The sequence below is a fragment of the Camelina sativa genome, chromosome 14 (assembly GCF_000633955.1).
Source record: "Camelina sativa cultivar DH55 chromosome 14, Cs, whole genome shotgun sequence".
Classification (NCBI taxonomy): Eukaryota; Viridiplantae; Streptophyta; class Magnoliopsida; order Brassicales; family Brassicaceae; genus Camelina; species Camelina sativa.
The window spans coordinates 10,252,595-10,278,724 of record NC_025698.1 but is presented as its reverse complement, the minus strand read 5'-3'; the positions used below and the strand labels follow the sequence as shown (position 1 = coordinate 10,278,724).

Below are 26,130 nucleotides of genomic sequence, written 5' to 3'. Positions count from 1 at the left end.
CTTTCTTACCGTATGTGATCGGTTTTAGTTTTCAAACACACAAACAAGGTCGATTTCATGAGAAAAGTTAAATGTTGTAAACATGTAAATTTACAGTGAAAACAAGATTATAATCAATTAGAACGAATACAGTATTGAGAAAAACTTGTCATGATCACCAACGCGCTTCGAATCAGAGTAAGAAAGAGAAGTTCTTATCTTCGCCTTGGTCTGGCTTGTACCGGAGAACCCGCTGACTGTGGCTCTCTATAGTTTCTGCTCGGAGAATCCATCGATGTTCTGGAGTAGGCAGCTGGCGGCATTTGATCCAACGGAATGGTCTCAACGAAACATGCCCTGTTCAAACGGGTTTTCTCTAGCTCCAGTTGAAGCATTCCGCTTGTACATTGCTGCGCAAGAGCCTAAAGCAGCAACAGTAACCGCTTTTAGCTTAATCTGTAAGCGGTTTTTAAGTATTGAAGATGGTAAATATCAAGTGGTGGTTAAGGAGAAATGTTCTTACAAGGAGGTCATCTGGGGATACGGATGATTGTTTGTCATCTGAAATTGCATCTTCACTGCCACGTGTTGGTTTCCGTTGATGCCCTCCCGGGTTGTTCTCGACTGACTCGCTTATACTCTCTGTAGCTTTCTCCAACACAGCTCCTTGCAGAGACTTAAGTGACTCGGTTGCATCGACCGTCAAATATGGGTTCAGTATAGTCTCAAAGTACTCGAGCTGCATCATAGTTTGTGAAATCAGATACAGATCATAACTCGTAAGTACTAACCCATTCGCTCAAATAAAGTTTGAGAACACCAACAAATTTTATTTACCTCGAGCATCAATTGGCAGAAACCATTTGCATCTATTGAGCTCAGGTCGTCAGATCTGTTTTCTTCCAGAAGACTGAGAAAAGTATCTATCAGACCTTCGACCAAAGTGCCAAGAATTTTGTCCAGGAGTGGTTTGGCACCCGCAAATACCTGTAAATTATTGTTCTTAGTATAAGTTTAACTGGTTTAGCACTAGGATTACTCAAGTGTGATGTTTAGAAGCAATTGTTATAGAAATTCGAATGTCCAACTCTCTTGGTAGGATGAAGCAACGGTATTACCTCTGCATGGACAGCAACCAGAGTGTGTAACAGCTCAACAGCATTATCTCGTATGCCCTGAAAAAAAGGTTTAGTTATCGTTTTTTGAGAAAATAGGGTAAAGTGTTCTTTTTATTGATTCTTCCAAGGACCAAGAAAGCCACAGCTGAGAGTGAACTTGCCACTTACTTTTACGGGAGGCGCCGCACCCCACTGAATACCACAGTCCAGCAAATAATTTGTTGCAGCGATTCTGATCAAGTTTGCCTGGGTACAAGACATATAGATGCAAAAGGAAAGGATTGTTCAATAGAACTGCATCATTTCTTTAACACACAGCGCCAGCATTAGTAAAAGCTAACTTAGCCGATTTGGCATTACCTTAGCAAAAGTGTAATGTTCAAGGACCTTCTCACCAAGACCAGAGAAAGACATTATTAGATCTTGAAGATCACTGTTGTCGTCATCAACTCCCCTGGAATATTTAAGAGACGACTGGGATTAGCCAGTTAAATATAATACCATATAAAATTTCTCACTGACTATCAAAGTTTTGATTATAAAATTAGGAAGTTGGTACAGACTATCGCGGTTGAGACTTGAGACAACAAGCATGAATAAGTTTGTCCAACTTCTCTGCCGGTTAGAGCAGAGATAGGATTGTTGATGTTAAAAAAAGCACCAATGGAGTTTAATAAGAAAGAGGCCCACCTCGACTGTGACCAAGTATATTTGTACTTGTTGTAAAGCTCAGAGGCAAGTTCGTCTTGGCAATAACCTATATTACTTAAGATCATCAGCAACTGCTTGTGAGGATCAACGACACTTTCAGGAGCATTGATTGATGGTTCTTCTTGGTGGTCGTTCGGATATCCATTTTGCCAACTCTCTCGCTTTGAGGTGCCTTGAGAAAGGTCAGCGCCAATTTGCTCTAAGTGAGCTAAATATATGGAAAAAAGCATATCAACATAACAATCGTCATTCTTTTTGTCTGCAACGGTAAACATGTATTATCACGAAAGTTTGGTGTAAAAGGCTTACCAGCAAAATCCAGAAAGCAGTTCAAAAAGGCAAGTCTAACAGATATCAGGATTTCCTCAATATGGGCAATCATATCTTCTGATCTAGCAGTTTCACCTTTTAAAGATATAATCATCCTGGAGTAAACATAGTAGGCAGAAATCAACAGCCATATAAGACAACACCTCATGAGATAGCTTGTATCTTATTCTCCACTTGTACACAAGTCATATGAGTATAGTTTGTGATTATAGTACGGACAACAAAAATAATAAAGATGGAATGGTAACTGCCATTTTCTTCTCTAACTAGAGAGAGAGAGAAGTAGAGTACTACTGTCTAGCTAGCATCATAGATATAAAAAACTCTTACAAAGTAACAGAAAAAAATTGTAACTATTAATGTACACAAGATTATGTATTTGGATATATACATGTAACTGCAAGATGCTAGAAACTTACAGATTAATTTGTTCCATCCCAGAGATGATAACTGAACGGAATGCAAGGGGCAGGTAAGAGATGGAATATGGAGATCTATTCCTTTCAAGAATAGAAAGTGGGATCCACGTCTCTTCCTTTGATATTCCTTCTGTAGACGCCCTCATCCAAGAGCAAAGCCTTTGGATGTATATTTTAGTGATTTCCACTTTAACTTTTCTTAGTGCCATGACTGCCAAAACCAAAACGTGTATACATAATCTCAGTATATTTTAGCAAAACAACAAGCTCAAGCTTTAGAAGAGATTCAAATACCAGCACTATGGGGAGCTGACTCTTTGGCCTCAAAAGCTTGGCATGCTTTTGATACTTTATTGATGGCATCACTCATATATGGGTGGAGAATGTATGATTCGTCAAAATCATGAAATGTGATTTGCACCTACACAATCATAATCAGGGGGAAAAGTATTAGAACTAATGAATGAAAACAGATGACAGGTTCATCTTTCCAGTATGGCAGAGAAAAGCTATGACAACATCAGTTGACAGAAAAGGAGATGACCTTTTCTTCATAAACAGAAATGGTATTGCGTATCATTCCAGCAACTTCTTCCAAAGAATGACTTATATACCTCACCTCTTCCACCTTCTCCTCAGCTTTACTGATATCATTAACTTGGGAAGACTGAATTTGTAGAAATCAAATCAAAGTAAAGATTTAGCTCCATTTGAATGAAGAAAGAAATAGGCACTGCCCTCAACATACAAAATTGTAATACAAAGTTAATATATTGCAGGAGCAGAGCACATAGGAGTATCATATACCTTGGCAAATTTCCCATTGAAAATAGAAAGAGCTGTTTTCCAAAATGCAGGGAGATGATATACGATTACAGCAGTCAATCTTTTGATATATCTTCCCCTCAAAGCATCATTTTCTTTCCCTGCCGACTCTACTGATGGTAGGTCAACTTGAACTTGGTTATCTTCTATAGAAGACGTGTCATCTGACTGAAGGATTGAAGAAAATACAACTTGTTATCATCTTTAAACCTGAATCTTGCATTTCTTGTAGTAATACAGCTGCCTTCACAGTTGAACTCACAANTGGGGAGCTGACTCTTTGGCCTCAAAAGCTTGGCATGCTTTTGATACTTTATTGATGGCATCACTCATATATGGGTGGAGAATGTATGATTCGTCAAAATCATGAAATGTGATTTGCACCTACACAATCATAATCAGGGGGAAAAGTATTAGAACTAATGAATGAAAACAGATGACAGGTTCATCTTTCCAGTATGGCAGAGAAAAGCTATGACAACATCAGTTGACAGAAAAGGAGATGACCTTTTCTTCATAAACAGAAATGGTATTGCGTATCATTCCAGCAACTTCTTCCAAAGAATGACTTATATACCTCACCTCTTCCACCTTCTCCTCAGCTTTACTGATATCATTAACTTGGGAAGACTGAATTTGTAGAAATCAAATCAAAGTAAAGATTTAGCTCCATTTGAATGAAGAAAGAAATAGGCACTGCCCTCAACATACAAAATTGTAATACAAAGTTAATATATTGCAGGAGCAGAGCACATAGGAGTATCATATACCTTGGCAAATTTCCCATTGAAAATAGAAAGAGCTGTTTTCCAAAATGCAGGGAGATGATATACGATTACAGCAGTCAATCTTTTGATATATCTTCCCCTCAAAGCATCATTTTCTTTCCCTGCCGACTCTACTGATGGTAGGTCAACTTGAACTTGGTTATCTTCTATAGAAGACGTGTCATCTGACTGAAGGATTGAAGAAAATACAACTTGTTATCATCTTTAAACCTGAATCTTGCATTTCTTGTAGTAATACAGCTGCCTTCACAGTTGAACTCACAAGTTGAATTTGTCGCCACTTCGCGTCAGAGAGAGCTCTCTCATGCACCTGGTTGCGCAAAATTTCCATCCTTGCTTCATGATCAATGTACACTTTTCAAGCAGTCCATGGATCCTATGGTTCTGATAATAGAATGAACCAAGCCAGAAAATTTTAGATACATTCTTTAACAAATAGTCTAAGAAACTGTATGTGATGTTTGTTTCTAAAGAGGTGCCAACTAAGACCACAAATATGAAGGAAAAGAGATGCAAAATAGCAGACGCTAAGAGAGCCAGGATATTAAAAGCAAAACTAGCAGGAAACTAAACACTACTCAGCACTAACTTAGGAAAGCGGTAGTGAAAAGAGTAACAACGTCTAATACACTAACCTGAACATTTAAGTAATGCCAAACAGGATCTGATTCGGGCTCCAGCTCCAGCAAAAGCCTCACAGTGTTTTCCAGCTAAATTAAGCAAAAAAATTTTAGCATCCAGCAGAGGAAGAAAAGGGAGAGCAAGATACATAAATGTCTTGTATAAATATGAATTTGGTGACTCATAACCATACAAAAGGGAAACATGAAAACTTGTATTGTACACTTAAATTGATAGCGATCTTATAAAAAAAGCACCAGGATCCTTAGCTTCTTTGAATGAAAGTTGGAATGTACATTTCAGTAGTGCTTCACATTATAATAGAAGTAATAATAGTGAACTCACACTCGTAAAATCTATTTTTGGATCTTCCATAGACCTGTAAAGGGTGCATTTAAACTCCTGCATCACTTTCTCAACCTCCTCGAGTACACGCTTGAGTATATTGACCTGTAAGCAACGTGTTACTCTATGCTTTCACGAGCTGCGTAATGCAAGTGAATAATAATTTAACAAGTGAATGCTGGAAGAAACATGAGTGGTATCTGTCTTAAGAGTTTGATGAATGGGGCAGGCATACATGAGAAGGGAGAGCAATAGACTTCGCCTTCTTGTATTCCCGAACAGCCAAATCATACTCGCCTTTGCTAATACTGCTACGAATTATACTGGTTAAGTTGAAGAGTGTACGGAATCTCTGAAGCATTCCTTGTACAGACCTGATCTTCTCAGCTTGGGCCTACGAATAAAGGCGAAAAAGTCTTAAGCAGATAGCAAGAGGCTAGGACAACACCAAAAAACAATAGTATGTGACCATACCAACCTGTCTTTCAAAAAGTGGCTCAAAAGCACGATTAGCCCGTGATGTCACACTCTTCATGCAATTAAACAAATGAGTAGTTCCCGATCCGTCAGGGTCATCTTCGATCCGTTTCAGTTTTGATTCAATATCTTTAAAGAAAGGTAGTAGACTTCACATCAACAAGAGATAAGATTAAAGTAAATGTATGCCAAACCCATTGAGAAAATAATACATACCATCAATTGTTGTTTTACACGAGACAAAGCAGTCAAAATTATCTTTCACCAGTTGTTTCCTTTGTAGATTACGACCCTTTAAGTCACTTTTCAGAGCAAGGGCACCAGATTCCAAGTCCGCTGCACTTGTCTCTTGGTGAATGCGAGAAAGAAATAGCTTGGGATCGAAATGGTCAGAAATGTACACCAACTTTTCTGCAAATTCTCAGACGAGTCATAATTTAAAAAACCGGAAGTTGTACAAGTCTGGTGTAAGAGCTAATAATCAACATCAAGTTAAGTATGGTCATGAAGAAATACATACCCCGAAGTGCATTATCTACTTTCTCAGCTTTGGAAAGACTTTCTGATGACTCAGTGATTAATCTCAGAGTCTTGTTATCTATTATCCTACGAAGTACACAAAAAGCCATGTTTAGATACGCCCTACCATATCATGTTCTCAGAGGTAGAATAAACTATCTTATTGACTTTCAAGGTGAGCAAAACAAGTGGAAGTTAGTAGTTAGTACCCTAATTTTAGTGGATCAATGCATTCCATGCCACGAGGAAATGATTGCAAACTGGTAAGAACCGCATTCTTGCCTCCAGATACCTTCCGCTCAAGCTTTTGAGTCACGGGTGCTGCTGTTCTTGACTCCCGCATATCACGAACCCTGCGGGCAAGCTGCCAAGTGCCATCAGCATTTAAGTAAAATATTCATATATCCAACTAAATCTGCGTGCCATGATTCTAATTTAACTAATGGCCTTGTGTTGGGTCTTTCACATCTCAATTATGCACATTGAATTCTTTCCGAAGATCTCAAAACTGTGCCATACTACTGATTACTAAACTCAATCAACCAAGCTACGATTACTTATGACTACTTCAAATCAAAACAATGCAGCAAACACCAAGACGGCCAAAAGAGAATACAAATTCTGAGTTTGAAATTAATCTCGCCGAAATCAAAATCGAAGCCAGATCAATCCCAAACATGATAGATACCACCGTACCTCAGCTTCATCCACTCGTTTCCAGCAATCAGGCTCCACTCCATCCCAAGCTACATTATCTTCCTTCCGCGCTCTCCCTCTCTCCTTAACACTTCCGCGTCTTCCTCTACCTCCACCACCGTCTCTTCCCGGATCATTCCCCACATCCTCATCCCCGCTCGAAATGCTAAGCAATTCAACCTCCGATTCATCATCCTCATCCATCGACGGCTTCGCACCTCCAGTAGACTTCCTAGGCGGAGGAGCAGCCGCCGTCTTCTGTTTCCGTGGCTGCTGCACTAAATTCGCGACGGGCTTACGAGAAGCAGCGGAAGAAGGCTTCTGGTATGTAAGATCTCTTTGCGATTGCTCCTTCAACGCCATCTGAAGCAGCTCATCTTCGTCAAAATCGTCGCTATCGCTCGACATTGTTATCTCCTGGAAATCAAATCAGATGATCCTCGTCTCTTTCTCTTCCTCCCTTTGAGCTAGAATAGATAGAGATCTGTGCAGTTCTAATTTGAATTTTTTGTTTTGTGACTTTTTCCGTGTGGCGAATTTTTCTTCTCTTTTTATTTTATTTTATTTATTTGATATTTTTTACTTTCCCAATTTCAGAAACGGTGTCGTTTTAGCTATTTTAACCTAAACTCGATAAAATCGCTTCTGTAACTTCGATCGAAATCTATAAATACGCAACAGAACCCAAAGAAATTTACGAAACCCTAGAATTCTCAAACTTGTCTCCCAGAACGAAAGGCTCTCTCTAGCTGTTTGTTTACTCACCCATCTCCCCCAGAACTGATCTTTGTTGGATACCTTCTTCTTCCTTGTTTCAGTAAATCTCCCCCCCCCCTGGTTTGTTTTTGCCTAATATGAAGCGAAACCCATTACAGATTAAGGTAATCTTCTCTCACCTTATTGCTTTAATGTCGTTTGATTTATTGATTGATTTGTTTGTTGTTGATTCTAATAGTTATCGAATCGGATACCTTAATTGTATTGTTTAATCACAGGTTATATTCATATTTGATTTTTATCAATGGATACGAGGAATTCGAGTGCGTGGGGTGGGGACGATGATCTCCCCCTTGTCTCCTCTATGGGAATTGTTGAATGTGTGATAGGCGAAGATGATATTTCTATCGGTACGGAGCTTAAAGCTGAGGAGGAAGAGAAGGTTGTGAACGGCGAGGATGATGACTCTGCTACTAAGAGTGATGAGGTTGGAGGAGTAACTTCAAAGAGTAAGAAGAAGAAAAAGAAGAGTAAGAGTGGGAAGACTGCACATGGTGAAGATGATTTGGACAAGATACTCGCTGAACTTGGGGAAGTTCCTGTTTCACCACCATCTAAAGTGGAGAATATTAAAGCTTATCAGGATGGAGAAGGAGAGACTGTTGAGTCAGCTGCAGATAAGAAAAGGAGAAAGAAGAAGCTTAGGGACAAGAAAGCAGCTGCGTCTTCTGTGGAGGCTGAGGAGGACAAACAAGGTAATCCATTGTCTGAGCCATCACAGCCGAAGAAGAATGATGTGAATGTTAAAGTAGCGGAGAAGAAAGTTCCTAAACATGTTCGAGAGATGCAAGAGATTATTGCGCGGCGGAAAGAAGCTGAAGAAAGGGAGAAAAAGGAAGAAGAAGAGAGGTTGAGGAAAGAGGAAGAGGAGCGCCGCATTGAGGAAGAGCGAGAAAGGGAAGCTGAAGAGATTAGGCAGAGGAGGAGGATAAGGAGAATGGAGAAGTAGCTAGAAGGCGGGCTTCTAACAGCGAAGCAAAAGCGTGAAGCTGCGAAGAATGAGGCTTTCAAGAACAAGGTGTTGACTGATGCTGGAGGTCTTCTTGTTGCTGATAAAAACGGTAATTCCTCAAAACGTCCTGTTTATGGCAATAGAAAAAAATCAGCTTGCCAAAAATCGAACAGTTATGCTTCTGTCCAGATGAAAGGTGATGTAGAAACAAAGGAAAATCATGCAGAGGAACCAGGTACTTTGCATGAATCGGTTTCAGTTGACGATAAAAGCGTTGGTATAATAGAATCGGTAGATACAGAAGAGAAACATAGAGCTTTTGATGTATCACAAGAGAATGGTGATGAGGAGGATGTGTGGGATGTAAAAACTAATTTTACCATCGAGGGTGATCCTAATGATGAGGAGGAAAAACCTCAGCCTGTGGTTAAGAAAGAATTAAAAGACACTGCATCAAAGGCACATGATTCAGGTCAGTAGAAACACTTGAAAAGGAAGAATCTCAGTCTGTGATTTCTTTATCTTTTGTCTTCTTTATCTAATATTTTGGGTTTAAATACAGGTCCCGTCGCAGATAGACCAACAATGAAGGCTGGAGTTGCAGGCAAGTCAAAAACAGCTGCAAAAAAAGCTATGCCTAAGGTGGATGATGTTACCCGGCCAAAGGATACTTCTAAAAAGGGTAAAAGCTTAGTACTGACTGAAATTGCTAAAGAAGTAGAAGGAAACCTTCGCTCTCCCATTTGCTGCATCATGGGTCATGTTGACTCTGGTAAAACAAAGTTGTTGGATTGCATCAGAGGAACAAATGTTCAGGAAGGTGAAGCTGGGGGTATTACTCAACAGATTGGTGCAACATATTTCCCTGCAGAAAACATACGGGAGAGAACCAAGGAGTTAATTTCTGATGCAAAAATCCAGGTGCCAGGTCTATTGGTTATCGATACACCTGGACACGAGTCATTCACAAATCTGCGGTCAAGGGGTTCAAATTTGTGTGACCTTGCAATTCTAGTGGTTGACATAATGCATGGTCTAAAGCCACAAACCATAGAATCTCTGAATCTTTTGAGAAGAAGGAATGCAAAGTTCATTGTTGCCTTGAATAAGGTGAGACTTCTTGTCATTCTGCTGGGATGTGTTTGGTATTCTCTGTGGTCACTAATGTATGGCATGAAACCTCCAACATTCAGGTGGATTTGCTATACGGGTGGAAAAGAAGCAAGAATGCTCCTATAATGAAGGCAATAAAGCAACAATCGAGTGATGTGGTTAATGAATTCAAAATGAGGCTAAACAGGTAAGTTCTACGTCTAGAGGCTTTGGTTTAAATATTTTAGGGTGAAAAAGGATGTGTTCATGTGTCATAATATAATATTGTTTCATTGGTTCAGGTTATAACCCAGTTCGGAGAACAAGGTCTCAACTCTAAGCTTTATTACGAGAACAGAACAATGGGAGAAACTATCAGTATTGTACCTACTAGCGCTATTAGGTCTGAAATTCTTTTACTGTCTTCAAATTGTAGTTCTTTAGAGGTAATCCATGCTCACTATGGATTATTGGATATTGATATTTCAGTGGGGAAGGGATCCCAGATCTTTTGCTGTTGTTGGTTCATTTGGCTCAGAAAACAATGGTCGAGAAACTCACATATGTTGACAAAGTCCAGGTTTGTCTCATTCCTCTTTTAGGTAATGAATCGTTTCTGCACTACTTCAACTTTCTTATATTTTCTTAAACTGGTTGACAGTGTACTGTCCTCGAGGTCAAAAATATTGAAGGCCAAGGTATTACAATTGATGTTGTTTTGGTCAATGGTGTACTCCATGAAGGTGATAAAACCNTCTGTAACTTCGATCGAAATCTATAAATACGCAACAGAACCCAAAGAAATTTACGAAACCCTAGAATTCTCAAACTTGTCTCCCAGAACGAAAGGCTCTCTCTAGCTGTTTGTTTACTCACCCATCTCCCCCAGAACTGATCTTTGTTGGATACCTTCTTCTTCCTTGTTTCAGTAAATCTCCCCCCCCCCTGGTTTGTTTTTGCCTAATATGAAGCGAAACCCATTACAGATTAAGGTAATCTTCTCTCACCTTATTGCTTTAATGTCGTTTGATTTATTGATTGATTTGTTTGTTGTTGATTCTAATAGTTATCGAATCGGATACCTTAATTGTATTGTTTAATCACAGGTTATATTCATATTTGATTTTTATCAATGGATACGAGGAATTCGAGTGCGTGGGGTGGGGACGATGATCTCCCCCTTGTCTCCTCTATGGGAATTGTTGAATGTGTGATAGGCGAAGATGATATTTCTATCGGTACGGAGCTTAAAGCTGAGGAGGAAGAGAAGGTTGTGAACGGCGAGGATGATGACTCTGCTACTAAGAGTGATGAGGTTGGAGGAGTAACTTCAAAGAGTAAGAAGAAGAAAAAGAAGAGTAAGAGTGGGAAGACTGCACATGGTGAAGATGATTTGGACAAGATACTCGCTGAACTTGGGGAAGTTCCTGTTTCACCACCATCTAAAGTGGAGAATATTAAAGCTTATCAGGATGGAGAAGGAGAGACTGTTGAGTCAGCTGCAGATAAGAAAAGGAGAAAGAAGAAGCTTAGGGACAAGAAAGCAGCTGCGTCTTCTGTGGAGGCTGAGGAGGACAAACAAGGTAATCCATTGTTTGAGCCATCACAGCGTAAGAAGAATGATGTGAATGTTAAAGTAGCGGAGAAGAAAGTTCCTAAACATGTTCGAGAGATGCAAGAGATTATTGCGCGGCGGAAAGAAGCTGAAGAAAGGGAGAAAAAGGAAGAAGAAGAGAGGNGCCTTGCGTGTGATTGGACCTAATGAGGACTTGGAAGAAGCCAAGAAAAATGTCATGGAAGATATTGATTCAGTTATGAACCGGATTGAGAAAAGTGATGAAGGACNGAAGAGGAGCGCCGCATTGAGGAAGAGCGAGAAAGGGAAGCTGAAGAGATTAGGCAGAGGAGGAGGATAAGGAGAATGGAGAAGTAGCTAGAAGGCGGGCTTCTAACAGCGAAGCAAAAGCGTGAAGCTGCGAAGAATGAGGCTTTCAAGAACAAGGTGTTGACTGATGCTGGAGGTCTTCTTGTTGCTGATAAAAACGGTAATTCCTCAAAACGTCCTGTTTATGGCAATAGAAAAAAATCAGCTTGCCAAAAATCGAACAGTTATGCTTCTGTCCAGATGAAAGGTGATGTAGAAACAAAGGAAAATCATGCAGAGGAACCAGGTACTTTGCATGAATCGGTTTCAGTTGACGATAAAAGCGTTGGTATAATAGAATCGGTAGATACAGAAGAGAAACATAGAGCTTTTGATGTATCACAAGAGAATGGTGATGAGGAGGATGTGTGGGATGTAAAAACTAATTTTACCATCGAGGGTGATCCTAATGATGAGGAGGAAAAACCTCAGCCTGTGGTTAAGAAAGAATTAAAAGACACTGCATCAAAGGCACATGATTCAGGTCAGTAGAAACACTTGAAAAGGAAGAATCTCAGTCTGTGATTTCTTTATCTTTTGTCTTCTTTATCTAATATTTTGGGTTTAAATACAGGTCCCGTCGCAGATAGACCAACAATGAAGGCTGGAGTTGCAGGCAAGTCAAAAACAGCTGCAAAAAAAGCTATGCCTAAGGTGGATGATGTTACCCGGCCAAAGGATACTTCTAAAAAGGGTAAAAGCTTAGTACTGACTGAAATTGCTAAAGAAGTAGAAGGAAACCTTCGCTCTCCCATTTGCTGCATCATGGGTCATGTTGACTCTGGTAAAACAAAGTTGTTGGATTGCATCAGAGGAACAAATGTTCAGGAAGGTGAAGCTGGGGGTATTACTCAACAGATTGGTGCAACATATTTCCCTGCAGAAAACATACGGGAGAGAACCAAGGAGTTAATTTCTGATGCAAAAATCCAGGTGCCAGGTCTATTGGTTATCGATACACCTGGACACGAGTCATTCACAAATCTGCGGTCAAGGGGTTCAAATTTGTGTGACCTTGCAATTCTAGTGGTTGACATAATGCATGGTCTAAAGCCACAAACCATAGAATCTCTGAATCTTTTGAGAAGAAGGAATGCAAAGTTCATTGTTGCCTTGAATAAGGTGAGACTTCTTGTCATTCTGCTGGGATGTGTTTGGTATTCTCTGTGGTCACTAATGTATGGCATGAAACCTCCAACATTCAGGTGGATTTGCTATACGGGTGGAAAAGAAGCAAGAATGCTCCTATAATGAAGGCAATAAAGCAACAATCGAGTGATGTGGTTAATGAATTCAAAATGAGGCTAAACAGGTAAGTTCTACGTCTAGAGGCTTTGGTTTAAATATTTTAGGGTGAAAAAGGATGTGTTCATGTGTCATAATATAATATTGTTTCATTGGTTCAGGTTATAACCCAGTTCGGAGAACAAGGTCTCAACTCTAAGCTTTATTACGAGAACAGAACAATGGGAGAAACTATCAGTATTGTACCTACTAGCGCTATTAGGTCTGAAATTCTTTTACTGTCTTCAAATTGTAGTTCTTTAGAGGTAATCCATGCTCACTATGGATTATTGGATATTGATATTTCAGTGGGGAAGGGATCCCAGATCTTTTGCTGTTGTTGGTTCATTTGGCTCAGAAAACAATGGTCGAGAAACTCACATATGTTGACAAAGTCCAGGTTTGTCTCATTCCTCTTTTAGGTAATGAATCGTTTCTGCACTACTTCAACTTTCATATATTTTCTTAAACTGGTTGACAGTGTACTGTCCTCGAGGTCAAAAATATTGAAGGCCAAGGTATTACAATTGATGTTGTTTTGGTCAATGGTGTACTCCATGAAGGTGATAAAACCGTTGTTTGTGGGTCACAGGTAAGTAGAAAACTCAGGGGTCATACCTAAACATGTAATATGTCAAGTATATCATAAAGCTGAAACTTGATGTGATTGATTCTTTTCCTTTCTTCTATTTCAGGGACCAATTGTAACAACTATTAGATCATTATTGACTCCTCATCCGATGAAGGAGATGCGGGTGAAGGTACATTCAGATAGTCCATCCCTTTCCTCTTGTTACTATTATTCCTAGGGAAACATGGTTTATGCAAATAACTTTCTACATTCCATTTTTTTATACAATGACAATTTCTTGGTCTGATGTCTCAGGGTACCTATCTGCCTCAAAGAGAAGTAAAGGGTGCACAGGGTATCAAAATTGCAGCACAGGTGATTATCTCTAACATTGCAATTGCTGTTATTTTTTCCTTGATCGTACTTATTTAGCCTCCTTAAATAATGAGGACATCCTGAACGAATGTTTCCTATATTTTTCGTTTTTACAATAGGGTCTTGAACACGCCATTGCTGGTACTGCCTTGCGTGTGATTGGACCTAATGAGGACTTGGAAGAAGCCAAGAAAAGTGTCATGGAAGATATTGATTCAGTTATGAACCGGATTGAGAAAAGTGATGAAGGAGTTTATGTACAAGCGTCTACATTAGGGTCCTTGGAAGCATTGCTCGAGCTCTTGAAGTCCCCTGATGTAAACATACCTGTCAGTGGTATTGGCATTGGACCTGTGCACGAGAAGGATATCAAGAAGGCTGGTGTAATGCTAGAGAGGAAAAGAGAGTTGGCAACGATTTTGGCTTTTGACGTGAAAGTAACTGCAGAGGACGGAGAACTTGCTGACAAAATGGGAGTAAAAATCTTCTGTGCCGATACCATCTATGATCTGTTCAAACAGTTTAAGAGTTACATCGTGAATATCAAAGAAGAGAAAAAGAAAGAAACAGCTTGTGAAGCAGTTTTCCCATGTGTCTTTCAGATTTTACCAGACCATATCTTCAGAAAGAAAGACCCAATAATCCTCGGAGTTGAAGTCACGGATGGAATTCTCAAGGTATATCCTATTTTTTCTCATGATGATCATTGTACGCTTGTCTTCTGGGTCACAGATCTAACAAAATGGTCGTGTTGATGATTTAGGTTGGAACTCCCATTTGCATTGTCAAAAGTATTGAGAATGTAAGAGTGTTTATGGACATTGGGCGCGTTGCATCTATTAACAAGAACAAGAACCCAGTTGTTGATTATGCAAGAAAAGAACAGGTGTCTATTGAGGTATTGAGACCCCTCTTTCTCTTTCATTGATTGACTGTTTTTTTTTTTTAGTTTCTCTGCATTTGTTAAAAAACTAATTTTTTGTTTTACTACTACTACTAGATCATTGCGTCTAACCCTGAAGAACGGAAAATGTATGGGAGGCACTTTGGTATAGAGGACGAGCTTGTCAGTCACATTTCTAGGCGATCCGTGGACGAACTCAAAACTAACTACTGGGTAAGTTTGAGAAGTACTGGTTTATCGAAAATGTAGTTTTAAAATGAACCGAGTTTTTTAATTAAGCTGNGCCTTGAATAAGGTGAGACTTCTTGTCATTCTGCTGGGATGTGTTTGGTATTCTCTGTGGTCACTAATGTATGGCATGAAACCTCCAACATTCAGGTGGATTTGCTATACGGGTGGAAAAGAAGCAAGAATGCTCCTATAATGAAGGCAATAAAGCAACAATCGAGTGATGTGGTTAATGAATTCAAAATGAGGCTAAACAGGTAAGTTCTACGTCTAGAGGCTTTGGTTTAAATATTTTAGGGTGAAAAAGGATGTGTTCATGTGTCATAATATAATATTGTTTCATTGGTTCAGGTTATAACCCAGTTCGGAGAACAAGGTCTCAACTCTAAGCTTTATTACGAGAACAGAACAATGGGAGAAACTATCAGTATTGTACCTACTAGCGCTATTAGGTCTGAAATTCTTTTACTGTCTTCAAATTGTAGTTCTTTAGAGGTAATCCATGCTCACTATGGATTATTGGATATTGATATTTCAGTGGGGAAGGGATCCCAGATCTTTTGCTGTTGTTGGTTCATTTGGCTCAGAAAACAATGGTCGAGAAACTCACATATGTTGACAAAGTCCAGGTTTGTCTCATTCCTCTTTTAGGTAATGAATCGTTTCTGCACTACTTCAACTTTCATATATTTTCTTAAACTGGTTGACAGTGTACTGTCCTCGAGGTCAAAAATATTGAAGGCCAAGGTATTACAATTGATGTTGTTTTGGTCAATGGTGTACTCCATGAAGGTGATAAAACCGTTGTTTGTGGGTCACAGGTAAGTAGAAAACTCAGGGGTCATACCTAAACATGTAATATGTCAAGTATATCATAAAGCTGAAACTTGATGTGATTGATTCTTTTCCTTTCTTCTATTTCAGGGACCAATTGTAACAACTATTAGATCATTATTGACTCCTCATCCGATGAAGGAGATGCGGGTGAAGGTACATTCAGATAGTCCATCCCTTTCCTCTTGTTACTATTATTCCTAGGGAAACATGGTTTATGCAAATAACTTTCTACATTCCATTTTTTTATACAATGACAATTTCTTGGTCTGATGTCTCAGGGTACCTATCTGCCTCAAAGAGAAGTAAAGGGTGCACAGGGTATCAAAATTGCAGCACAGGTGATTATCTCTAACATTGCAATTGCTGTTATTTTTTCCTTGATCGTACTTATTTAGCCTCCTTAAATAATGAGGACATCCTGAACGAATGTTTCCTATATTTTTCGTTTTTACAATAGGGTCTTGAACACGCCATTGCTGGTACTGCCTTGCGTGTGATTGGACCTAATGAGGACTTGGAAGAAGCCAAGAAAAGTGTCATGGAAGATATTGATTCAGTTATGAACCGGATTGAGAAAAGTGATGAAGGAGTTTATGTACAAGCGTCTACATTAGGGTCCTTGGAAGCATTGCTCGAGCTCTTGAAGTCCCCTGATGTAAACATACCTGTCAGTGGTATTGGCATTGGACCTGTGCACGAGAAGGATATCAAGAAGGCTGGTGTAATGCTAGAGAGGAAAAGAGAGTTGGCAACGATTTTGGCTTTTGACGTGAAAGTAACTGCAGAGGACGGAGAACTTGCTGACAAAATGGGAGTAAAAATCTTCTGTGCCGATACCATCTATGATCTGTTCAAACAGTTTAAGAGTTACATCGTGAATATCAAAGAAGAGAAAAAGAAAGAAACAGCTTGTGAAGCAGTTTTCCCATGTGTCTTTCAGATTTTACCAGACCATATCTTCAGAAAGAAAGACCCAATAATCCTCGGAGTTGAAGTCACGGATGGAATTCTCAAGGTATATCCTATTTTTTCTCATGATGATCATTGTACGCTTGTCTTCTGGGTCACAGATCTAACAAAATGGTCGTGTTGATGATTTAGGTTGGAACTCCCATTTGCATTGTCAAAAGTATTGAGAATGTAAGAGTGTTTATGGACATTGGGCGCGTTGCATCTATTAACAAGAACAAGAACCCAGTTGTTGATTATGCAAGAAAAGAACAGGTGTCTATTGAGGTATTGAGACCCCTCTTTCTCTTTCATTGATTGACTGTTTTTTTTTTTTAGTTTCTCTGCATTTGTTAAAAAACTAATTTTTTGTTTTACTACTACTACTAGATCATTGCGTCTAACCCTGAAGAACGGAAAATGTATGGGAGGCACTTTGGTATAGAGGACGAGCTTGTCAGTCACATTTCTAGGCGATCCGTGGACGAACTCAAAACTAACTACTGGGTAAGTTTGAGAAGTACTGGTTTATCGAAAATGTAGTTTTAAAATGAACCGAGTTTTTTAATTAAGCTGAAGCTGATGATACTCGAAACCTTATTGCAGGATGAGTTATCTAACGACGTGAAGAGTCTTGTTTTAAGACTTGAAAAAATATTCAGGATATAATAGAATCATTACCCTCTCACATTTCGAAGCTAATCACAGAGATTACACTGAAGTTTGAGAGGGAACATATGCGTTTCTTTCTTTCTTTTTTTTTTTTTTTCTCCCTCTTTTGAACTGCTGTTTAATCTTCTTATAGACATTTCTTTAAACGCCCCTATATTTTCTTATGCAATCAATTACGTTCTGGACTTCTGGTTTATAGTTTTCTATCAACATTGTCTTTAGTTCAATCTTCCAATATTTAAAAAAAAAAATCAAGATTATAAATTATTGATGTCAATTTGCAAGACTATACACGGTCTAATTATGTAACTTGTCTTGTGACATATGGGTTATTGTGTAAAATAATACAATATGAGGCGAATCTGCGAATCCAGAGAAGTAAAGGGCTACATTTTGAGATATCCCGTTTTCTTCCATGGTCGTACCAAAATTGATTTTCACACTCCTGTGTGACTGAGCCAAGAGAGGTGGTCCTTCGGAGCTCTCCCACTGAACAAACATCTCCGTGAAGTCTATGCAAGCCTTCTCAAGGCTACACAGAACAGCAATCGTGACCTCTATTCTCAGTTGAGCCAGTTTATTGCAAAGTTCGGAATTTTTTTTTGTTTTTAAATTTTAATTGAGATTTGGAAAAGAGGCTTAGGCTTAGGATTAGGGTTTTCGCGTATTGATGTCGTCGAGCTTGTTACACTGCAGAAGGGTTTGTATAATTCCATCTTTCCGGAGAAATGTCGGAGATTTCGTTTTTAATTACTCCGCCGTCGTAGTCAATCTAGGGTTTTTGGTGAGTATAAGAAGAACATTGTGTTCAGTGTCACAGTCACAACAAGTGAAATCAGATGATTTCCAAAAGCAAGCCCAGTGTTCGGAATCTTTTACAGTTTCGTATCTGGTGAATTCGTGTGGGTTGTCTTTGGAATCAGCCAAATCAAATTCAAGATTCGTCAAACTGGTTTCTTCCAAGAAACCAGACTCTGTTCTTGCTCTCTTCAAGAACCATGGCTTCACCAATGACCAGATCACCAATGTCATCAAATATTTTCCACGTATCCTGTTCATTGAGCCCAGAGGACGTTATCTCTCCCAAGCTCATGTTTTTCAATTCCATTGGGTTTACGCCCTCGGATACTGCGAAGCTGATCTCTTCTTGCCCGAAAACGCTATCTTTCAGCTTGGAGAAAAGACTGATCCCTTGCTATGTTTCCCTCAAGAGCATACTCTTAGAGGAAGAAAGAGTTGTCAAGTGTCTCAAGCGTGGGTACAGATGTTTCTCTTTGAAGATTGATCATTTTGTATCTCCCCGGGTCTCTATTTGTAGAGAGCTTGGTGTTCCTGATAAAAGCATCAAGTGGTTGGTTCAAGCGTCTCCTTTCACTTTCTTCTCTTCAGAGAGAAGGTTCAACGAGGTCTTGAACAGAGTTTGCAGATATGGTTTTGACCCGAAGAAGGCCGGTTTTGTTTACGCTATGGTAGCCTTTGATTCCACGAGCGAATCAACAATGGAACGGAAGTTTAAGTTGTTCCAACGTTTTGGTTGGTCTAAAGAAGATTTCGTCTCAGCAATCATGAGATTCCCAAACGTTGCGAACGTTTCAGATGAGAAGATAATGTACACGATGGAGTACCTTGTAAACAACATTGGTCTGCAGGCTCGTGATATTGTTGCAAGACCGGTGGTGTTGGGTCTGAGCATGGAGAAGAGAATCAAACCGAGGAACAAGGTGATCTCTTTGCTTCTTTTGAAAGGACTTGTGGAGAAAGAAGACATCAACTATTTCACTATATTGAAGATGAAAAGCTCCGACTTCATGGATAAGTTTGTGCTGAAATATCAGCATGAGATGCCACAACTTATACAAACCTTTACATGTATTAAATGAGTTTGAAGAAGTGAGAATACAATATAATTGTTCTTGGTTGTGTGGCTGAATATTGTCGATAACACATGTATTCTTGGCTTCGGTCATGTTTTGATGAATGTTGTTCCATTTTTAATTTGCTATAGGTAAAATAACTTTTTTTTACATAACGATAAAAAAGGTTTTACCTATATTGATTGCTTCGGTGGTAATTTGTTGTTGGTTCTGTTTATATTTACTAGTTACTACATAGAAAATGATATCAATGATGCTAAAGCCACACCCACATGTTCCATATTCCTTTCTACAAGGATGTGAGAGAGAGATGACACGCAATCTCGTGCAAAAGCAGCTTGAAGTTATAGAACACGACAACGATTCCAAAAGTAGCTCTCTCTTTTTTTTTTTATGTTTCTTCCGGAGATTCATTGATTTGTGTAAAGCTTTTTACACTGAAACGTGATCAAACATTGTGTAAAGGATCTGTATTCTCTAGTGCTGATATAAATTTCACTTACAAAACAACGTGTTTTGTTAGGCTATAGTTAGAATTTCTAACTNCCAGAGAAGTAAAGGGCTACATTTTGAGATATCCCGTTTTCTTCCATGGTCGTACCAAAATTGATTTTCACACTCCTGTGTGACTGAGCCAAGAGAGGTGGTCCTTCGGAGCTCTCCCACTGAACAAACATCTCCGTGAAGTCTATGCAAGCCTTCTCAAGGCTACACAGAACAGCAATCGTGACCTCTATTCTCAGTTGAGCCAGTTTATTGCAAAGTTCGGAATTTTTTTTTGTTTTTAAATTTTAATTGAGATTTGGAAAAGAGGCTTAGGCTTAGGATTAGGGTTTTCGCGTATTGATGTCGTCGAGCTTGTTACACTGCAGAAGGGTTTGTATAATTCCATCTTTCCGGAGAAATGTCGGAGATTTCGTTTTTAATTACTCCGCCGTCGTAGTCAATCTAGGGTTTTTGGTGAGTATAAGAAGAACATTGTGTTCAGTGTCACAGTCACAACAAGTGAAATCAGATGATTTCCAAAAGCAAGCCCAGTGTTCGGAATCTTTTACAGTTTCGTATCTGGTGAATTCGTGTGGGTTGTCTTTGGAATCAGCCAAATCAAATTCAAGATTCGTCAAACTGGTTTCTTCCAAGAAACCAGACTCTGTTCTTGCTCTCTTCAAGAACCATGGCTTCACCAATGACCAGATCACCAATGTCATCAAATATTTTCCACGTATCCTGTTCATTGAGCCCAGAGGACGTTATCTCTCCCAAGCTCATGTTTTTCAATTCCATTGGGTTTACGCCCTCGGATACTGCGAAGCTGATCTCTTCTTGCCCGAAAACGCTATCTTTCAGCTTGGAGAAAAGACTGATCCCTTGCTATGTTTCCCTCAAGAGCATACTCTTAGAGGAAGAAAGAGTTGTCAAGTGTCTCAAGCGTGGGTACAGATGTTTCTCTTTGAAGATTGATCATTTTGTATCTCCCCGGGTCTCTATTTGTAGAGAGCTTGGTGTTCCTGATAAAAGCATCAAGTGGTTGGTTCAAGCGTCTCCTTTCACTTTCTTCTCTTCAGAGAGAAGGTTCAACGAGGTCTTGAACAGAGTTTGCAGATATGGTTTTGACCCGAAGAAGGCCGGTTTTGTTTACGCTATGGTAGCCTTTGATTCCACGAGCGAATCAACAATGGAACGGAAGTTTAAGTTGTTCCAACGTTTTGGTTGGTCTAAAGAAGATTTCGTCTCAGCAATCATGAGATTCCCAAACGTTGCGAACGTTTCAGATGAGAAGATAATGTACACGATGGAGTACCTTGTAAACAACATTGGTCTGCAGGCTCGTGATATTGTTGCAAGACCGGTGGTGTTGGGTCTGAGCATGGAGAAGAGAATCAAACCGAGGAACAAGGTGATCTCTTTGCTTCTTTTGAAAGGACTTGTGGAGAAAGAAGACATCAACTATTTCACTATATTGAAGATGAAAAGCTCCGACTTCATGGATAAGTTTGTGCTGAAATATCAGCATGAGATGCCACAACTTATACAAACCTTTACATGTATTAAATGAGTTTGAAGAAGTGAGAATACAATATAATTGTTCTTGGTTGTGTGGCTGAATATTGTCGATAACACATGTATTCTTGGCTTCGGTCATGTTTTGATGAATGTTGTTCCATTTTTAATTTGCTATAGGTAAAATAACTTTTTTTTACATAACGATAAAAAAGGTTTTACCTATATTGATTGCTTCGGTGGTAATTTGTTGTTGGTTCTGTTTATATTTACTAGTTACTACATAGAAAATGATATCAATGATGCTAAAGCCACACCCACATGTTCCATATTCCTTTCTACAAGGATGTGAGAGAGAGATGACACGCAATCTCGTGCAAAAGCAGCTTGAAGTTATAGAACACGACAACGATTCCAAAAGTAGCTCTCTCTTTTTTTTTATTATGTTTCTTCCGTAGATTCATTGATTTGTCATGACAAGCTTTTTACACTGTGAAACGTGATCAAACATTGTGTAAAGGATCTGTATTCTCTAGTCTCAAAAACTGAAAATAAATTTCACTCACAATGCAACGTGTTTTGTTAGGCTAAAGTTAGAATTTCTAACAGGCTCTTCTAACTACCAAACAAAGCGGTATTTTGGCGGATTAATTTGGTGGTTTTGGCAGATTAGTGGCACTTTCTAGGATTTAGTCTATTGAGTCAAATTGTGTACTCTCTTCAGATATTTTTTTTCAGTTAACTAAAGAATTATATAATTGTTGACAGAAATTAGATTCAGTTGGGGGCAAATTAGTTGAAGAAATTTATCAGCCAAAAAAAATTGAAATGCCAGTTATGTTAGTAATCAGCTCTGTTTTTTTTTTTATGATTCATATAGGAAGAGTCGATGGTTAGATATGTATCTATATAACTTTAAAATTACACAAGAAAGAAAACCATTTAAAACAAAAATTACCATATTGATTTCAAATGTCAAACTTCAGACAGATATCAACCTTTTTGTGCTATATAAACTTTTTCTTGTCAAGCTCTTAAATTTTAAGGTATCTGAATTCTTCAAATTTAGATCAATTCGGATAATATAGATTTAAACAAATTTTAAGAATACTTTTTTGTCCATCGATTGTATAGTTAGAGACTGTAGAGCCACAAGCGTTAAAAAGACTCTCAACTCGCCTTTTATCATTATTGGGTAAAAGTCCATTTGATAGATTTATATAACGCAATTGCTTACAAAGAGATATCCCATTACTATCAAATTCCCACGAAATAAGACAAGTCACAAAGTTCATTTCCACACTTTCTTTTTCTATAAACAAAAACGTAACCGCTTAAATTGTGTTGCATGGAGCATGAAGCATGAAGCATGAAGAAGAGTTTACTCACGTTACTCACGTACGTATGTAACACACACAAAACATCACAGACTATGTGACCCAATCAGTTTGGTCAAACCAAACGTAACTCCCATAGCTAACCATCCTCCAATCAAAACCCTAGACGACGACTTAAGCACCGGTGCTTTCCCCAAAAACGCCCCTAACCACCCGAACATCACCAACGCCAACGACACCGCCGCCACTATCGCTCCGATCCTCACTTTATATTCTTTTATAAACGCAGCCGCCATTAAAGGCACAATTGCTCCTAGAGAAAACGCTAGCGCAGATGCCGCAGCAGCTTGCATCGGGCTCGGAAGCTTCTCTTTCTCCACATGTCCTCCGTTCTCTCTCTTCATCTGAGCCACCTCGATGTCGTACTGAGAGTAAACGGAGACAAACTCTCCGATCGCCATGCTACAAGCTCCGGCAACTAAACCGGCAAAACCAGATAAGATCATGACCTTGACGTCTTGCTTGACCGCACCGACACCCATCATAAGTGAAGCCGTGGAGACAAGACCGTCGTTGGCACCTAGCACGGCGGCTCTTAGCCATTGAGCTCTTTTAGAGTAGTCGAACGCCGTTTCTTGATTGTTCTCCATGTCTACGTTCAAGCTGTTGTTCACGTTGTGTGACTCCATGGTTTAAGTCTTTTGATTTGGTTGTCTTTTTCTTTATCTTTTGTGTGGTTTGTGCTGAAATAAGAAGGTAGAGGATATAGGTGAAGTGTGGAGAACACACGCCTAGGTTCTATATATGGTGAGATTGTGTGAGTTTTTTTTTATAGCTTTTTAAAAATTTTAATTTTATTATAAACTTTTATGTGGTAGAGTCGACGATTAATAATTAATAATATATATGGGGGAGCATTATCAACACTAACGGAAATACTTTGATTATATGTCGTTTTCAAAAATTTCGATTAGGAAATCGAATTAAACAAACACCTAATCGTTTTTACACTATGATTATAAGTTTGAAACGAACAAAATGAAGTTTACAAACAAACGTAAAGTGGGTTTCCGCGTACGATCGGTAAAGATAATAAAGCATAACAATTGGTATAAATATCTATCCCCCAAAAAATGGATCTCAGTTGAAATTAAATCCAAAAGCCACATGTATATGTAAACTTTATTAGAAATTTATAAATAATGAAAATAAATGTGAAACCACACACGCATTTGGGTTTCTTTGTCATTTCATTTGATTCTTGAAGAACAGCAAAACAATCCGAGTGACCGAAAGGGGCAGTTACACTATATATGGAGCTGTTAAGTCTTTTTCTTCAAGATCAAAGCCATGCATATATGTCTTCTTGGCAGAGAAAAGAGGATACAAGCTATATAAAAATGAAATCTCAACCTCCCAAACGATGACCTAATGGTACACGAAATCTGTTGGCCAAAAGTTTGTTAAAAAAAGATAATACTTTTGTTCTTGGACTGGTTTTACTTTTATTACCAAGTTACTGAATTACGTTTTCTTCTGGCAACTGCATTACTATATCATATACTGACTCGTCAAAAAAGTCATATTCAAATTTGGCAAATGCTTTAGTATATTTCTGATAATTAAATATATTTGTTATGAGAATAATAATTAAATCTCCGGCTTTTTTGCAATACATGATCGGACTTTGGTTGGTAAGTAGTTACATTTTTTGGAAGAAATTTGATGCAAAGATCTTTCTACAAGTTTCAGCCTCTCTTTTTTTTGACATATATTAATTAATTTCTCATCTTTTATAAAGAAAAAAAAAGAATCATGAAATTATTTTCTTCATTGTTTTCACCCCTTACGTGATCCATTGTATATAATTAAACTGTCGGCTAATTGATTTTAATTTTATTTTATTTTATTTTATGTTCTCCCTTTTTGTTAGAACACGGAAACTTGTATGAAAGCGTTTTCTATAGAAATAAAAATGAAACAACCTTCTCATTCTTTTACCTTATGTTTATTTTTGTTGTTCGTTAATTATATACTTGCTTTCTCGACAAAGAAACAATGCCAAAACAAAAGGGGGTCGAATCAAAATCACACACAGTATACTATTTAGAAACCTTCCCTAGATTTTCTTTAGTGTTTGACCAAAAGTGATAAATGGATAATCTATTTACTGTGATAAGACACTGTTCGATTTTGGAAATGTTTGATAACCGTAATCATACTACTCTACATCTTCTTTAATTAGGAAGACTAAAACAGGTTTAAAATTTGGATTAATCAACACAGCACCTTACTGATAAGACGGACACATAATGCATATGGACGATTAAAATATGAAACAGTAGAATCCAACTATCTTCTATATGAAGGGGATCAAAATTGAATCAGATACTTTTCACACTATAGATTCTTTGATCCAACAGTTTGAGCCGTCTGCAAGTGAAAAATCATAACAACAAATTAATTGTAGATAATTTACACATAAAGGTTTTTTTTTCCCCTTGATATATTAAAAAAATAAAAAATAGACGGATTGATGAATTGGAAAGCACTGAGAAGTCAATTAACTTATTACGTATTATAAGATTAAATAATGGGAAGGGTTGATAATAATATAAAGAAAGAGAGGGATGAGTGTGGTTTCCACACGAATAGCACCACATTCACTATCATCATCACTTGTTGCGCGCACACACACACACATACGTAGACATATACGTACGATGTTTCTTCATGTGTATGCATAATGCATGCATACGTAGTCGCCTACGTATATGTACGCCAGCTCGTTTTAAAAGTCTCTGGACTGGAATATCGAATTTATATAACTCATTATATCATATGAGTGGCAACTTCTCGTTTATTTTTTTTCTATGTTCCAACTGACTACATGCAAATAATGGATAGAATCCGAAATAATTACACTTACGCAATGGAGACACTCACTCTAGAGATTTTGAATTTTTTAACGGAGAGACCTTCAATTTTTTTTTTCTGGTCTTGTTTATATAGAGCGTTACAACAAAAACCAATCGCGTAACGAGCTTTTCTGGCCCATTTATCACTGATCTTAGTGTTAGTGGACTACATAATTATATTTCATTATTTTGTTTTGTTTGCTCATTAATTATTTTGTTTTGTCTGTAAACCGTGAACTGGTTTGGTCTTACAACCGTAAACTGGTTTGGTAAACAAAATTAATTAGTGTTCGTTGGTTCTCTCTGTTAGGTTGGATTGGAAGATGATGACGCTGAAGAAGTTGAAAGAATTTGTTGGGGAAGCAAAGTGAAATAATGTCAGATTCAGTGCTCAAAACTTGCGAAACTAAGGAAAAGCTCCACAACTCAGGTGAGGTCTTCAAACTCAGTTGGAATCATAAAAGACTTTGTATACCAAATAGAAGAGAAAAAAAAAGAAAAAAAAAAGAGATTTCTTGTGACACACGTTGAGGATTGGCATTCATACGCAAAACTTGATCACTTTTAGCTCTAACGTGTGTGAACTTAAAAGTTACCATATATAGTTA

At 38.4% G+C, this 26,130-nt stretch overlaps 2 protein-coding genes and 4 pseudogenes across 2 annotated transcripts; 4 read left to right on the top strand and 2 right to left on the bottom strand.

Moving 5' to 3' along the window:
• On the bottom strand, positions 118–7,333 carry LOC104740814 (annotated as a pseudogene).
• LOC104740811 (eukaryotic translation initiation factor 5B-like) lies at positions 7,531–10,042 on the top strand. Its single transcript, XM_019236410.1, has 6 exons — positions 7,531–7,709; positions 7,824–8,666; positions 8,747–9,029; positions 9,120–9,667; positions 9,751–9,857; positions 9,952–10,042. The coding sequence occupies exons 2-6, from the start codon at positions 8,634–8,636 to the stop codon at positions 9,956–9,958; spliced, it is 978 nt and encodes a 325-aa protein (XP_019091955.1). The 5' UTR covers positions 7,531–7,709; positions 7,824–8,633; the 3' UTR covers positions 9,959–10,042.
• LOC104740812 lies at positions 10,463–17,579 on the top strand (annotated as a pseudogene).
• On the top strand, positions 17,780–19,387 carry LOC104740810 (annotated as a pseudogene).
• LOC104740809 lies at positions 19,859–21,437 on the top strand (annotated as a pseudogene).
• LOC104740808 (vacuolar iron transporter homolog 1) lies at positions 22,459–23,431 on the bottom strand. The gene has a single exon (XM_010461521.2). The coding sequence runs from the start codon at positions 23,291–23,293 to the stop codon at positions 22,691–22,693; it is 603 nt and encodes a 200-aa protein (XP_010459823.1). The 5' UTR covers positions 23,294–23,431; the 3' UTR covers positions 22,459–22,690.